We start from the raw sequence: 18211 nt of genomic DNA, 5'->3' as shown, positions 1-18211 counted from the left end.
TTCGGAAGTCTGATTTTAGTTAAAAAGTCATGTAAAAGTCCGAGAATTCCGAACTCCTGTGTCCATGGGCAGCTGACACCATAAATTTAAATATATTGCAATGATAACCTGGAGTGGCACTTTAACCTCTACCTTATTAGTTGGGATATGTGTTTATGTTTTGTTTATAATTGTAGAAAATCTCGTGTGGTTTTATCGATGGAGACAATTTTTTGATAATTTACCTGGATACAGCGCAGAACAAAAACATTGGTTTAAAGGTCATTTACCACTGGTAAGTATATGTAGAGGGCATTGACCACATTGTGTATACATGTTTTTGTGTACTCAAGTAGACAAAAAAAAATAATTTGACATTTTGATTCATTAGGGATCGTATTTAATAATGGGCAATAATTGTATTACGTGTATCTTTTTGAATCTGCATTATGAAAAATTCTAAACATCTGTAACCGTTATTTAAGGTTGGTTGGGTTAAAGGGTCAATTATTACTTGAGAAGTTGAGTTCTGTATTGTAAATTGATACTTTTAAGAAGAGTACTTGACAAGTCTGTGGGTTTTACAGTTTCCGAATTTTAATTGTGATCAAACTAGTATTTTAAACTTGTTTCATAATCGTATCATACTATTCCAGCAATATAATTATCGTTAATCTATTACAAGAATAAGATTAATTACTGCACAATCTGTGTATTGAAACTGGCAATGGCAAGCCGTTATGAAATTTATTCCCATTTATTAATATTAATATACATTTAATAAAATAAATATACATTTCTATCAACAGGTGCATTATTCAATTATTGAATTGATATTAATAAATGAAAAAAAAATACACGTGAATAAATGGTATTAATATAAATACCAGCTTTTCGGAATACGGCATAAGAAAGCAGACTTGTTTTATGATCACTTCACTTTCGTAATGACGAAATTCATTTTTTGAGACATAATTCAATTTTGTGTCACAAAAGTCATTTCTGTGAGATAAAAGTCAATTCTGTGTGACAAAAGTCAATTCTGTGAGACAAAATTCAATTTTGTGTAACAAAAGTCAATTTTGTATGCAAATTAGTTTATAGAATCCTTTGGATATGCAAATGAATTCAAAATGTGCAGCATCATGTACACGTGTATTACATGTACAAACTCTAATTCACTACAATACAGTAGATAAAGTGCGAATGTACACGGTTATGATAAAGCACACAAGCGAAAGAAATATCGGATATCATAATCATAACCCACTGTGTCACTTAATCTTGAATCTAAAGAGTGTTTGAGAGTTATTTAATCAAAGACTGAAGTCTTCAAAGTCGCTAATTGTAAAATATTCACTGTCACTGATTTCGGCGTACTTTAAACATCCGAAATGGTACAAATGCGATATGCTCTAAAATCGGGGGACTTCTGTAAAAATCTAGGTTCCCTTGGTATTGTTGCGTACTCTTTCGTAACCGTTATGACCGAAATGGCTATATAGAGATATCGGTGTACTGATAATACATATGACCTTTATATTATCAATTGTAACAAACGCCTGTGTTTGAATCGGAAACTGGGTAATATTACATAAATTCAATGCTCACCGACCATTTTGTCTTTTAATGTAAACTTCCGGTTCTAATACAAGCAAAAACACGCATAGACATGTGTATGATAAGTTTTTAAAAAGGTACGTTGTAGCGATCTTTGGGTCGCTTATGATGTTGACAGGAAACCAGTTTATGAACCAGATTAAGCAGCTGGCAATGAATATTCATGAATATCGGGCGTGCTAATGCATATGACCTATAAAGTCTTGTGACTAGCCTCAGTGCCTGAATCGGAAATTTGGTAATGTTCAAAGCTAACTGATTATTTCATGTAAACTTCCCGTTGTCATTCAAGCAAGAAACACACTAGAACACACGTGTATGATATTTAAGAGGTACATTTTTATCTCGTATGAATCTAGAACTGTAACGCAGTGGCGGTGAACACGGCGAAGATCTGCTGGATTATGTGGCGTATACCTACACATTAATACAAATCATATGCGAATATTAAATACAGAAATTACAAGTGCAAGAAGTCGCTAACACTATAACGACTTAAAAAAGGGAAACGAAAGTTAGACACGAACTATATATGTCGGTTTTTCATCTCGCCCGACCTGTTCCACTCAACCGAATTTCTTGTATCATACATCAATAGAATCAGAATGAAATAAGGAATCCATCTGTATCTGGCAAAAAATCTTTAGGGATAGTGGAACAAAATAAATCTTTCGCCGACATTGACAGACAAACAAATTTCACGCACAACATATTTCTAATATGATTTCCTTGGCTAATCTGACGTTTCTTTCCTTTTTCAGCAAAATTTGGGACAAATACATTTATTTAATACAAATTATCTTGTCAAATTTTAACAAATTTGGTTGTGATTAAAAGGTCTGGCAAAAGCATTTTATAGCTGATTCACCAGGGAAAATCCCAATAAATAGAAAGTAGAAAAATCGCGTATTTTAAAACAAAAAAACGTACAACAGTGATTTTAGTCATTTCAAAACAGTTTTACTGTAGAATGCAACTTTAAAGATTTTTAATTTTAATTTCACTTAAAACGGCCTTAACCGCCCTGCGTTGCTGAAAGTAATCGGAAACTTGCGTCTGCGAGACCCGCGGTTACTATATCCAATGAGAAACCTTCTTACAAAATCGTGATGAGAGAATTCATTTGCATATTCAATGGATTCTGTAAACTAATTTGCATACAAAATTGACTTTTATGACAAAAATCAATTTTGTCTTACAAAATTGACTTTAATGACAATCAAAGTACTTAGGTACTGAATCAATTTATATCGATCGTTTGAACTTATTCGCCTCAAATAATCGTCAAATTACAAAAATTTGGAATAAAAGGAAAGTACGAGGATTGAATTGAAACGTATCTAAACATAAACTTATTATTGTAAATAGTAAATGTTGAACTCTTTGATTTATTTTTAAATTCACCATTCTAATGACGAAGGACATTACAAAAAAAAAGCACACACACCAATTTCATAATGCATCGTGGCAGTGCGCCAGTTTGCGTAATATTCAGGTTCGATGTCGGTTTGCATGGAACACATAGATGAATGAGCTAAAACTCTCCGACATACTGCGTAATTGAACTACAAACTATTAGTTGGTCTTTCCCAGTTTCTAAATATTTTCAAGTCGATTATTGACCTCCAGGTCGAACCAGTCTGTCAAATCATTCAAACTTAAGCCGCCACAGTCATTGAAATAAAATCCTTAGATACACGTCTCTCTTAACTAGCTACATTCCTCAGCTGATATAAGCTTTATAGCTCAAGTGCTACAAGTTACCGCATAGACACCTCTGTTTCAATTTAAGTGCTTAGTTTCTTGGGCATCTAGTTCCACATACACGTGCATTAACATAAACGCCAAAGTCTTAGATAACAATTTCAACAATTATGTATGGTGCAGACAACACTAGCCATGCACTTTTAGGCCCTGGAGTACCTGGAGCACCTGCAGTTCCATTATCTTTACACATGACCAAAACAGCCCAATAGAATGATTATTACAAAAAGCAATATCACCAGACCAAAGACTTGTCACCATTCCCGAGAAATGCTTTATCGAAATTCCTATGCCATCGTCTCAGCCAAATTTTATTATAATTCCGATGTCATAAGGAGAAATAAAGATACACGATATAGTGAGTAATACATCGAGATAGTTTTAGGGGGTTATGATACCCTTTTGTAAAACATTTGGCAAAAAAAAAATAGTTGCCAATGATAGCATGGAAGTCCTTTCTTTATATAAGTTTCTTTATCGAATCCACTGCCCCTTTTTGTAAATATTTGGATCCGTAAGGGCCTGTATGAAATATCAGAAGACAGCTTTAGCATTCCGACAATTTATGCTGGCAGGTTTTCATTTCTATCTGTATTATGCGTCTGAAATAAATAGACTAGACAACTTAATTGAATATATCGACAGTGAACGACTGATTGCATAGAAATAAACAGGTATGATTAGGGATTAGAAGTGAACTATTAATTGGATCGTTGTTAATACAAATGTACAATCCTAATTAATCAGCATATTAAGTTCGCAGTAAAAGTTGTTTACTGGGTTTGTTTATTGGCGTAGATAACATAGAATTAAATTTAGTGTATTAGAAATACCTACAATATAGACTTAACTAACTGCATTTGAACCTATATGGGTATGCCAATGAGACTATTTTACGGCGGCTGTGTAAGATAATTGCAGATGCTATCAGGCTTTACAAATCTAAAGGCTCTGGTGACTGCTATATCAATTCTGGTCTTCGATCTAAATTGATAAAATTCAATTTTGTCTCACAATTAAATTGACTTTTGTGAAGTAAAACTGACTTTTGTGAAACAAAATTGACTTTTGTCTCACAAAATTGAAAATTTGTAGTTTGTCATAAATTTTGTTAATCTGAATTCATTTTGGTTGAACAAAATTCACTTTTGTCTGTACAAAATTGAGTACATTACCACATTCGGTTCCCCGTACCTAGGGATTCTGCGAATTGGGAAAGTATCTATATATATATATATATAAATATATATATATATATCGGCAAAAAATACAGAAGCGTAAGCAGTGGGATAATTCGAATACGTCAAAATCCAAAATCATAGCCTAAATGTGAACACATGAAACAATCTAATAAAAAGGTTAAAAATAAAAACTGACGATAAGGGATGAAAGACGTCACACAAAACAATTAAAGCACTAGCAATATGATAAACAGGGAGTGACATCAGGTGCTCCAAAAGGGTAAGCATGTCCTGCTCCGCCAGCGTCACTCCCAATATTGAAATTGGGCATAATCCGGTAAAGATCTAGAAGCAATAATTCAGATTCTCGACACGGGTCAAAATCTAATGTTGTTAAGGCGACATCATTCATTTTTTACTAAGTTTAATGTTGTTAACAAAGTAGAAAACTTGGAAATATAGGACTAATATCCGAATTTATCAAATTAGATAACGGTAACGAATAATCACTATGAAACATACTCAATTATCAATTATATTTTGAAATTGAGAATTTGGTTATGAATTTGATATCTCAAATCAATGAATTATGAAATAAAATTAGCAAACACGTGGTGGCATAAATATATAATATAATGTTTTACTTGAAGACTCAGAAAAAAGAAATAGAATGCATATCTTTTAACACACTAACCACGAAAGCAAGACGTTTCCAAATAATAGATAAAATGAGTTTAATCGAAAATATTTCTGCGTATGGATATTCATGTACCTCAGAAAAATACAACATATTATAAGAACTTTTTATTTAATTAAGTATGAAAAAAAAAACTCAAAATAAAAGCATTTTGAAAACGCGCAGACATGGCTTTTGAAATTAGAAATACTAGTTAGCATAAACTTACCTATGTTTTATAAAATAACGTAATTTCTGACATGAGTTATCATCTATACTTGCTTATAAACTGCTGTATAAACTATATAAATATTGTTTGTAATTCTTGCTGATAAAATATAAAGTTAAAAGTAACAGAGAATTGGATGGAATTATAGATATTCCTAAATAATAATTTGTACATTGAAGTTAACGTTTAAAGACAAGAAATGGAAAATTGAGGCCTTTTGAAAGGTTGTAATCTTTAATTGAAATAAGGAATTAATGTTTTTGTATTTTGGTGCAAGGAATATCAATTACTTGTTTGACTGAGTTTCTTGTTCGGTTCTCACTTCAGCTAATCAAGGACAAGAGCGTGAATATTGAAGAATTAGAGGGCTTAGTGAAAAAATGTCCAAGGTTCTTTCGGGTATATTTTGGTTCCTTCAAACCAACTGTCCTGCTAGTACATCCAGATACAGCAAAAATCATCTTAAAGACAGCAGGTATCGTTTACATGATCTTAATGGGGGTAGACCTATGGTAAGGGACACAACTCATCATTGAAACTTTTGTATTTAGCATTTTAAATCAATCTCATGTAAGCATCAAAGCACCTTTCAAATGAAACCTTGGCAGGCTTTGGTGATATTGAATATGATACAAACATATCACTGATTTCAAGAGTTGTGTCCCTTACCCCAGATCTACCTCCTTAATTAAAGACAAAATCATTTTCGCTCTCTGCTTCATTCTTATGTCATAGCTTCATTTCGATATATTTTTTCCCAGCTTTTTAATATAATATCATAATAATACTATAGCAAAACCAAATACTGAAGTCGGGATGTGCTCAGCTCTCCATGTAAAGTCCATTGTTATATGCAAATGAAAACAGAAGAACAGGCGGCACCGTATAGATTTTCGACTTGAGTTTGACTTGCAAGTAAAGTAATATATCAAACACAGTTGTGCAAAAATAACTTTAAATACTCAGTTAAACGAGCACAAAAGAAACCTTTTAATCAGCAATAAATCATTCTTCATTTTGGATATATGTGTGAAAATAAATAAAGATTAATATACTTTTACGGTCTAACAATCTGCTTGCTTGACCTGTGGTATGATATTTACACCATAACTTGTAAGAGCCGCGGAATAAATCAATTGGATGAATTAACTTATTATGCACATTACTGCTAACTCATCAAGAAAATTTTCTAGTACTATTTATACTGAATTATGAAAATATCGAATAAGGTCGACAGTCTTGTTAACGTGGTATTAAAATTTTCATATAACTATTCAAAATTTTAATAAATGTATCGTGTTCTAGATCCAAAACCAATGGGATTAACGGGAGTATACAAGGCTGCATTACCATGGCTTGGAGAGGGCTTACTTCTTGCTGGAGGTGCTAAGTGGGCTCGATCTCGTAGACTTCTGACCCCAGCATTTCATTTTGATATACTCAAACCCTACCAAGAAATATACAACCAGTGTACTGATGTAATGCTTGTAAGTAGAAAGGAAAACGCTATGTGCTTCTGGAAACAATCTCAGAATTGTTTGGAATATCGTTATTGAAAGAAAAATCAGGAGAACCAGGAGTCGGTTTGTAGGGTACATAAAAACGTAATCTAATGATCACAATATGCCAAATAAATACATGAAATAACTTAAATCACACGTACATAGAATCCGATATAAATGAACAATCCGGACTCCACTGTAGGCGTGGATCAGGTACTCCGGTACAGTAAGTGCCTCTTCTGTTAGTCTCGAAAAAAATCGAGTTGTTAATAAGATGCAGTTAAGTGTTCAATAATCAAATGTTTAAATCGATCGTACGTAACGTCGTTTCCTGTATTATTTAGTAATTATACATGTATATAATATGAAGTTGCTGGGTAGAATTGAATTCCATTTCATAATTATTATGGGCGTTTCAAAACGTTTATACCATTAAAAGTATTATTACCATCTCGATCCGTTTTCTTTAATCTGTACCTACACAAGGAGACACGTATTTTAGCATCCGATTTTTGTTTTTCAGGATATCATAGACAAGCATGCTGAATCCGGTGAAAGTTTTGAACTTTTCAGTCTGATCAGTAATTGTACTTTAGATATCATTCTACAATGTGCTTTCTCATATAAAACCAATTGTCAGAAAGACAGGTATTTGTGATAAAGCGGAATGTTCTACTGCAAAGCCAATATTGTCATAAAGAAATACCAGAATTTTTTTTTAGTTTAAGAAAAATTATTTTTTAAAATATGTTTAATATGATTGAACTAAAGTTAATGAATCTAAAGGTTATAGAAAGGTTATAGAAAAACATTAAAAGATAAACAACATAAATATTATAATGAATCTAAAGGTTATAGAAAAACATTAAAAGCTAAACAACATAAATATTATAAACGTCAATTTTTTCCAAAAAAACTAATACATTTAGTATTTTTCATTGTCTCTGACGATTTTATCTAATTAATTTAAAATCCCTAAACTCGAATGTTTGCTTCTAGGAGATAAAATTAAACTAGCATTACTTATGTAGAAAACAACGTACACTTACATAATATCTATTTCAAATTTTTTGAAATATTTTTTTGTTGTTATTTTTGTTTTTTGTTTCGTTTTCGTTTTCGTTTTGTTTTTGTTTTTGTTAATTTTATAGAAAACAACATTCGTATTGTAAAGCGGTCACAGATGCGTCTCGGATGATAATCCGTAGAAATCTGTGAGTATTGATTAGAGGTAAAAAATCAGTAAAATAAACCCCCACTGCTTTCGATGCTAACCTGTTTTAAAGGTTATTTTTTCAAACATTTATAGTAATTTCATATATTGCTTTTTAAGTTTCATATGTCATCTTTTGTGACTGTCAAAACATAGGGACATGTAGCATTGTCAGCCTTTTTAAGCTACTTTTTAACCCCAACCCTTACCTCCATTTAAAGAGTAATCAAGGGAAACGAGATTCTAGCTATTCTAATGAAAATAATGTAATCCGGAAAAAAAACCAGCAAAGAGGCAGTCAACGATGTGTAATGTTTTTGAGTCGGAATTTTAACTTAGTATAGGAATAGAAGTACACAAAGTTGAAAAATCATAGGTTTTAAAACTTGTATTCTGATAATAATTTTGAATTGAGGGTTTCCAGAAGATCTTTCGAGTGCAGATGAAAAATTCTGAAATGTTGAACAAAACAAATGGCATATCGTGAATTTCATATATAGAATATCTTTAAAACTATAATAATAATAAAAAAAAAACAATATTTATCAATCCCATGGCCCTTCCCTAGTCTCAAATCTTGACACATTATTTGCGGTCCTTGTGACCGAAAGAGCTACTCAAAAATACGTGGAAGTTCATCATGTGCGCGTAGCACAATGAATCTTTGATTTGGCTTTGCATGATCATGACTATTTCCATACCATTTTCATATTTAACAAACGCGTGTTAGTCAGATTATTGTTTCCATATGCACCTTTCTCATATACGTATTTGTTACTCCTCTTCTCTTACATCGCTGAATGGATTTCAAAGAAAATTTCACATATCCGTTATTTAATAATACCATGATTTACTGCCAATTTTGATATTGATCAAAATCTATTTCATAGTTTCACACAGCAACAGATTCGTAACTTCGTAATTTGGGGAACAGAAGTATCAATTAGGGAGAATTACCCACTGTTTTCCAGTTGTACTTGATATTATTCATCCCTTTGATTTAAGCACTCCTCTATACCTGTTTGATTTTATATGGAACAACAGCAAAGATGGTAAAGCATTCAGTGATGTTTGTGACTTAATACATGATGTTGCTGACAAAGTCATTCGAAGCAGGAAACACGTTTTGGTAGAAAATAGGATTATTATTGTCCCATTGTTATTTTTTGATTTTTTTCTTTTACTTGAAAAGAAAACGTTAGACTTTTCCCCACTTTTAAAATAATACACACGCTTATCTTTATGTTCAGTACTTATTAGTACTAGACAGAATATGTGTAGATGTGTCGTGATTTGGTTGAAAATAAAATATGTGTGCTACAGATTTAAAATGATTTAAAAAAATGGAAACAATGAGTAATAGCGATAATTGTCGTAGATTAATTTGTGACCTAATATGAAAATTACTCAAACGCTCACCTTTATGAAACCGTAGATACCTCATTCAAAAACGTAATTTAACTGATTTAGACAAATTCTACCAAAAATTCATTAATCTTTTTCTGTCGAATTTCCTTAAAAATGACATTTTGCCGAAATCAATTATCTTACTTTCCACACAGAATGAACGGAAGGGACAACAGAAGAAGAAGTTAATAGATTTCCTAGATATATTACTGACAGCTAAAGATGAAAATGGTGTTGGGATGTCGCCAGAGGATATCAGAGCAGAAGTAGATACCTTTATGTTTGAAGGTACTTACTTCAGTTACACCAAATTATGCGGAAAAACCTCGGTTCAAAGCACTAAGGTTTCATTCCTTATATTAAATATGGGGCTTAATTGATGTAGTTCCTTTGAAATACTTTGGTAGGACTTATCTGTACTGGATTTGGCTTCCTATTTAGATATTGTTTGGGTTTTGAGTAATTTTTGTATACAGTTTCTTTTGAATCTTTTAATATATTTGCTTAAAACACTACCGATGAAAGGTCGCTCATTTAAGCAGTGTCATTTATTCCGACATTTGCAATATTTAATTGATTCTCATTAACTTCTAAACCGTTATAAACCGGACCCATTTCTACGTTTTTCTTATAGTTCAGACAAGTTTTCATTAAAAATACAACAGTCATCTACGCATTTCTATTGTTTGCTGAACCCTACACTTTTTATTGTCTGTCAGTCAAAATTTTTTAACAAAATTTCGGGTCCAATCGGACCGATTGATTTCGCATTTGGTATCTGGCTTTAAAAAGTTTGTGCATATGTTGTTAATGATTGTTTGGTGTCGCACATCTTCATTCTGTACAAGTAGGGTATACCTAGTACGACAATCGGTACATCTTCATGGTTAGTGTTTCGGTAGATTTTTTAACAATTGAGGCATGGTTCATAACGTTGGGCTTGTCTTATAACTTATATTTTAAAGACTTTCTTATCATATATCATAAACAGTAGGGATGCGTGGATGGTTGTTTTTTTTCACTCTATAATCAGCGGAAAATTTTGACAACATCCATATGGCTTCATAGCTTGGACCATGCCGCCTTCAAATGCTGCACTTGCATTCTTTTATATAAATTGAATATTACATTTTCTCTTAGTGATGTAAAAGAAATTTAGTTTGAATATTTTTTTAAATGATATAATTGAATGATAAGACTGAAAAAGTAGAAAATGAAAAATATGTTATCAATAACTGAAATGTACGTACAAGAACTGAAAGCAAACACACTGAATAATACAATTTATCCATATAAAAGACTAAAAAAAAATACGTGCTCAAGCAGGGTAAGTGTGTAGTGCTGATTAATAAATATATTTATAGATAAACTGCCTTTTCCGTTAGTATACAATAAAAAGGCATCGAATAGATGAAATCCTATTCCTTCACTCTTATGAGGCTGAATTTATAGCTGATCTGATCCGAAAGAAAGAATATCGTTTTGCTAGATCCTTTAATCTCAGTTTCCGCTATATAGATGACGTATTATCTTTAAACGATCCTAATTTTGGGGATTTGGTACATGGCATCTACCCACAAAGAACTTGAGATAAAGGATACTACAGACACTGTGAAGCCAGCCTCATATCTTGACCTACACTTAGAAGTCAATGGTAAAGCAAAACTATTGACCAAACTTTACGACAAACGTGATGACTTTTCATTCAAATTGTCAACTTTCCTTTCATCTGTGGCAACATCGCTTCAGCACCTGCGTATTGAGTGTTCATATCACAACTTATACGTTATGCCAGAGCTTGCGGAAACTACACAGACTTTTTGAATTCTAACAAATAGGCTTCTGGGGCAGGGTTATGTTGCTACAAGATTTAAGTCATCACTACAAAAGTTATATGGCCGTCATCATGAACTCGTGGATCGTTACGGTGTATCCATCTGCGCCATGAACACTGATTTGTTCGACTTGTTTTTCTTTCCTCTTTCGTCTACCCTGGACGACTTTTTATGAACAACTCGGCGGGTAATTCTAGAAAAGCAGAGGTTCATGCTCCCAGTTTTTAGTGGAGTCCGGGTTGCTTATTTGCTTTTGTTACTTTGTATGTATGAGTTTAGTTACTCTATGTTCTTTGTTGTGTATGTCTGTTTTCCATGTCTGGTCTTTGTCTCTGGATTACATTCTTTTGATTACCGCTGTAACCTTGATTTCCTTAATTACTCTTTCAATATAATGGGACGAGTATTGGCTAATATACAGTTTTGAGTTTCAATAATTTTCATACATATACATAAAAAGATCTCTCATGTCCATTTAAGGTAGAAATGTTTACTGCAGCTAAAATTCCATTTATTAAGTGAAATTGAGTCTTATTGACTTTCGGCATATTAAATAATTGCCGAATGTGAAATGTGTAGCTAATTAAGTCAACCCAACGTAACTAATCTACAAAACTGATTAGTTATTGGTCACTAATCAAATGGTCAATTGATAAACTCTGTTAATCGAACACTTATCGATCACGAACGATGATTTTGATTAACAAATAGTGAAAGATTTTTACTAATAAATGAACGATTACTATATTTACTGGCTGCTTATTAGTCAGGAATAATTCAAAATGTTGGAAAAATATACATCTTTTCCATCTTAATGCAATTTAATCAACTAAATTAATTTACTTCAATTTTTTTCCAGACTAATCACTAATCGATCATATTTCGAATTGAAATTTCATCGATCAACCTATTTTGAGAGTTTGATAGACAATTGTTTGATGAACAGGGCTAATATGATTACCGATGAGAAATTGATGATCAGTTAGATCGATTAGCTATGTCAGGCGACATGTGTCAAAACTCCATGATACTCTTTCGACAAGATATTTTGGCCAAAAGTATCATTACAATTAACTTGCAATTTTGTGCAATAAATGTTGTATTTTTCGTTTGCTCTATTGTTGAGGTAGAGCTTAGTAACGGACTTTTTAAAACGATGTCAGCTACAATATATTTATGAATGGTCACATTTACATTGTTTGCACATTTTAAATGTTTTATACCCTGAAATGGTTCCCGAAATTTAAATTTTGGCGTATCATATATTTTTGAAATGAAACATATCACTTTTTTGTGATACATATTGATATATTGTCTTTTAGGTCATGACACCACCACTAGTGCAATAACATGGATTTTGTATGACCTGGCAAAGAACCCTCAGTACATGAAACAATGCCAGGAAGAAATCGATACAGTCTTAAAAAATAATCCTGAATTTGTATCATGGTAAGAAATAATCGTAAATAGTCTGATACTAGAAATTTTACAAAATTAATATCTTTATAATGAGAGAGCATGATTTGTCGCACAAGAATATGCCTCCTCGTCTGGGGATTGAGCCCAAGACCGATCGGTGACAAGCCAGCGACAAACCAATTCGGCTAAAAACTAATCCCTTAGCCAAGGGCTATTTAAATCTTTTATCTACTACAACGCAGGTAGGCCGTCCTGCTATACACCATTATATATTCATTGAGAATAATAAAGGTTGTATATTCAATATTATATCTGTATTCTTACTTATGGCGCACGGGACCATAGGGGTTTATTATAATCCAGGTGTTAAATGAGCATTTGCTGTCCAGAATTTAGTAACCTACTAGTTAAAAAAATAGCTCGTCAATATTTGGTCGTTTTTACAAAGAACAAGGCTTGATAAAGACAAATACGCTTGATGAACTTGTATGTTTAGAGCCAAGTACTTTTTCCCAATTCTTTTTCCATAATTTGATATCAAATCCAAGTCAAAAGTAAAATGCTAGATGGACTGACATGTATTTAGCAACAATTTTTTTTTTCTGAACTCTTGACAAAATTTAAATTGGAGATCTATATTAGAAGCCAAAAAAATGATTGACGATCTGTTATAAATTTAGTTACATGTATTTACTGGGCAGGTGTTTATAGAAATGAAGAGCACGCTTCCCTACGGGTGCATGCTTTCAGTTTTTAGTGGAGTTCGAGTTACTTTTGTTATTTTGTATGTATTATTTCAGTTACGTTATGTTCTTTGTTTTGATTGTTTGTTTTCCATGTCTGATCTATGTCCATAGATTACATTCTATTGATTTCCACTAGAGTCTTGGTTCCATTGATTGCTCTTTACTTCCAAAACATAAGTAAATTCCTTGACTGGGATGACATACAAATAACCAAAGCCTTGTATAACTACTTTGTTGTAGGATTTTAATTGACCAAGCAATTAGGCTTACTAAACACCGATTAAACAATTACCATCTAATTAAGTACTGAAAAGTTTTTTCTATGTTTATTTAGACATCATGTCAAAATCAGGCACTAAATTCATTATGAAAAAAACATTATGTGCTTGGTTCGAAAATCATATAAAAAGTTACATCTAGCAACCCAACAATGCATAAACAAAGATTAAATCATATCATTGACCAATATAAATGTATTTTAATCAGTACTTTTACTTTTCAGGGATAATTTAGGGAAGTTTGAATTTATGACTCAATGTATCAAAGAAGGGATGAGACTTCATTCGCCCGTTCCAGCCATCGGTAGACATACATCCAAACCCTACACTATAGATGGTATAACATTCCCAGCCAACACCAACTTTACTGTACAAGTCTACGGTTTACATCATAACCCTACTGTTTGGCCTGAACCTTCTGTTTATGATCCGAGTCGATTTTCTAAAGATAGAAGTGATACCATAGACTCGTTTGCGTTTATACCTTTTTCAGCAGGACCAAGGTAACATTCTTACTTACGTTTGCAAACATATGTACAATATAACCAACACACCGTGGAGTCAGATTCCCATTTTCAATAATAAAGATTGTGAGCTTTGTAATTATGTTCGAAATGAACTTTTGTAAACTCTAATAATTCAATAAGACTATTTTTACTGTAAGAAAATATGCCATAGTTTTTATTTCATCTTGGGTATAAAAATGTTCCTATCACATGATCAATAAACAAGGTCATTAACTTTTTATAATGCCCCTTTTAACCAGACTACTGTTCACAATGAAATAATCCTGTCAGAAAGAATAGGCTCCCAGGACCCTGAATCGCTCACCTGGTTAAAGTGTGGCTTTCAAGGGCAATAAATTTAACAAGGAGTTCTCCAACATTTTGACTCAAGAAGACATTGGTTGCACTCATAAGGATCATTACAGAAGTCGAGTGCTTCTTTCTATCTATTATTAGTTTTCAAGATATTGGCTGATAACTGTTAAAAAAAACACGTAAGTTTTCATATTTCAATGCCAATAAATCTTGCAAGGAGTCGCTTGACAACTTTGATCCCCGACGACTTTTGAAGGCCTTATAATGATGACCATTTTAGCAATTGAAAGCGTTTGGCTTACGGTTTTGGAGATATGTGCAATAAACTACTGTCTGACCCCTATGTTCTATTTTTAGTAACGGTGGCCATGTTTTTCAACAAATCAAAAATCCCTACATTATTTATCTGCAGGATACACCAGGGAACATTCATACAAATTTTGGTTCCAAATGGTTTAGTAGTGTCAGAGAAGAAGATTTTTGAAAGAAATAACATTAAAAATAGCTAATAACTCAAAAGGGCAATAACTCAAAAATGGCTTTACAAATTTAAGTGAAAATTTGCCTATAGATAGATCTCATCATGCTGAATACATTTGTTTTGTCAGAATATGGCTAAACTTAACGGGTTGGGAGATATATGCGAACAACTACTGTCTGTCCCTATGTTCTATTTTTATGGAACGCGGCCATGTTTTTCGACAATCGCCATATCAGTTCTATGCAGGATACCCCAAGAAACAGTCGTACCAAGTTTGGTTTCAATTGGTCAAGTAATATCAGACGAGAAGAGTTTTGAAAAATTGTTAACGACGACGACGACAGACGCTAAATGGTGGCAATAGTTCACACGGCCTTCGGCCAGGTGTGATTAAAAGGCGTGTGTATTGGAATAAATTGATTTGAATTCATCATAGTGTTGCCAAAATATCAAATTATAAGGACTGTTACTAATATCTGAATATATATTATCTTGTATAAAAAAAAACTTAGGGTTGATTTACGCATAAAATAAACCGTTTTGCTTTAGTTACATTCTTTAAATGAGTATATAACTATGAACACTATTGCTAAGATACATAATTTAATGTCTGAACACACAAGTGAATTAATTTATTTGGCCGAGCTTACAATTTAAGACGTTCTCACAATGATATTTAGATATAGGATGACTTGCAAGTCCAAAAGAGCGGGTGTTTAAACTACATAAATATCATGTACGTTAACACATGTCAATATAACAAATTACTCGCTTGCTTGCTTGCTTACGTTACTGAAATAGTTTATTTACCCTACAATGATTTTAAAAAAAAATATAAGTAGAATGTGTTTATTTATAATTTATCCCTATTGTGTCTCGCCGAATGTATTTCATATTGTTAAATTGGCAAATCCCGGCTGGCTTTTTAGTGATATGAAATATTTATGTGCATGTGCTATACGTATAGCCAAACCAGGCAATCATATGTATGTACACAAACACAGCATAGCTACATTAACACTGGGTATTTGTATGTGAAGACAATTATTTCAGGATAAAACCTTCTATGTTAGGTCAAATAAAACGTTTTTTGGTTACTTTGATAGTGTTACAAACACATCAGCAATTGTTTTTATTTTATATTTACACAATCGTCCCGCAAAACAATTATTATTCACTTCTTTCATTTAAGGAAGAAATGAATCAACTAGATATAAATGTATCTTCTGAACTAAATAATTTTTTTTTATTATCAGAAACTGCATCGGACAGCATTTTGCTATGAACGAAGAAAAAACTCTTATTGCAAGAGTTCTAGAGAGGTAAGAAGGTTATATAGAGTAGCGCTATTTCGCCTGCGGTCGAAATGTTTCAACAGGTCCATAGAATATTTTAAATTACCAGAAACTAACTTTTAATACAAAACACATTCAATATACTTCAGTATTTTTCTTCTTTGTTTTTCTTTTATTTTTTGTTGCGTTTTGTTTTGCTTTTCGCACTACAATGAATACTTACTGTTTGCACCGTTTCGTACAAGCTCCACGCAGCAGCAGACGTTTGTTCCGTCTTTTACTACTGACCGCTGCAGACAGGATTTTCGAACTTTTTTTAAAAAATAAAACAATATTTGATAATCGAATAAATTAGCGTCAAATCATTGTTTTTTTCTCGACTTTGCAAGATCTTTGGATTTCCCAAGAGGGCTGACTGTAGAGTCTAGAGTGAATTTCGAACGTCAGACGCTGTTTAGAGCTTGTGTTTCTTATTTGTTTTATACTTTATAGGTTTTCCATAGAAATTGATCCAAACCACAAAGTTGAACATGAAATCGCTATGGTTATGAGGGCTAAGAACGGAATCAAATGTTTTGCAAAGAGAAGAGAGCGGTAGATTTTGATCATGAAAACATTGCTCAAGTTGACGAATTATATACCACCACGTATGATTTTTTTGTGTAAAATATGTATAGGTATGTGAAAATTAATGAATATTATAAAACATTAACATCTCATTTATTTACAACTGTACGACTTTTCTAATTTTTTGTTTCTTGATTGTGTACGTCTTGAAGTTATTGATGTTATGTTACTTTGTTGATGAATAGCAGTTTGATATTACAACATGCAACAGTACATATTTCAGTATTCTTACAACATAACAGAAGGTAGTACACATCAGAGAAGCATATATAATAAAATGGTTTCTACTATAAATTGAGTAATTCAGTTCTGAATTTAAATGTGTGGAAAAGAAACTTACATAAATAACTTGTCTACTTGACATTTTCTATGTTTAAGAACTATACCAATTTGAAAGAGAAGCCCATATAAAATAAAAAGCCAAACATACAGGAGTCTTAACTCAGTATGATTATATGAAGTCATTGCACAACACAAAATAAAACTCATTCTCTATTTTATTAATTCTCTATAATAATCTTATCTTTAATTTAGCTAATGCACATTGCAAAATCGTTTTGTATATTATCATTGTAATATATGTAAAGCTAGTCCAAGTTTTTATACAGTTTTAGCATTACATGTCCACTTGTAATAAAATTATACAAAAATGATACAGCTTGTTTAATTCACCATTAAGTAAATATTGTTCAACTTTCCTCTCGGAGTTTTTAGGATCTCAGGTTTTCCTTTAAAATCGACAACCACCAAGTCTTTTTCCTTGTTCCTGTAAGAAAAAATCCCCTATTTTAAAAAAAGCTGTTTAATGCTTGAATGAAGGTGTCTATTTAATTGGTCACTTTATATCTCCTCTACAATTTATGTGACTTGTTTAAATTTCTCGGCATTTTATCCAATGTTTTAGCTTGATTACAGAAGAAAGGTAAATAAATTTCAAGACAGTTTAACCTAATGTTTCATGGGAATTATTTCAATGAAAAAATGAACATCAACAAAACTTGTTCGATAAGATGCTTTGAGTTTGGTATCAGAGTGTCACAATATAAAACGTTTTACTGATTTTTACAGTTATTTCCTTTAGGTGTTTTGTAACCCCTTAAATGATCACAGGGTTACGATTACAAAGTATAGTAATATT

General features: G+C 32.2%; 1 protein-coding gene across 1 annotated transcript; it reads left to right on the top strand.

Moving 5' to 3' along the window:
• Positions 1-52: 52 nt before the first annotated feature.
• LOC148620840 (cytochrome P450 4A2-like) lies at positions 53-17726 on the top strand. Its single transcript, XM_088574679.1, has 11 exons — positions 53-274; positions 5777-5924; positions 6755-6936; positions 7475-7599; positions 8103-8165; positions 9170-9293; positions 9727-9859; positions 12729-12855; positions 14074-14352; positions 16408-16473; positions 16939-17726. Exons 1-11 carry the CDS (start codon positions 101-103, stop codon positions 17042-17044), a joined length of 1527 nt encoding a protein of 508 aa, XP_088430805.1. The 5' UTR covers positions 53-100; the 3' UTR covers positions 17045-17726.
• Positions 17727-18211: the final 485 nt, after the last annotated feature.

The sequence above is a fragment of the Perna viridis genome, chromosome 3 (assembly GCF_037379345.1).
Source record: "Perna viridis isolate PV_CMFRI_1.1 ecotype Kerala chromosome 3, ASM3737934v1, whole genome shotgun sequence".
NCBI classification, from domain to species: domain Eukaryota; kingdom Metazoa; phylum Mollusca; class Bivalvia; order Mytilida; family Mytilidae; genus Perna; species Perna viridis.
The sequence above is the reverse complement of the archived record's forward strand: the minus strand, read 5'-3'. Positions and strand labels throughout refer to the sequence as shown.

Bases quoted from the DNA above. Each gene is read 5' to 3' on its own strand.
- LOC148620840 (XM_088574679.1), top strand. From the start codon at position 101: ATGATAACCTGGAGTGGCACTTTAACCTCTACCTTATTAGTTGGGATA. The intron at 5,925-6,754 runs GTATCGTTTACA...ATCGTGTTCTAG, and splicing joins AATCATCTTAAAGACAGCAG to ATCCAAAACCAATGGGATTA. The intron at 9,860-12,728 runs GTACTTACTTCA...ATTGTCTTTTAG, and splicing joins AGATACCTTTATGTTTGAAG to GTCATGACACCACCACTAGT.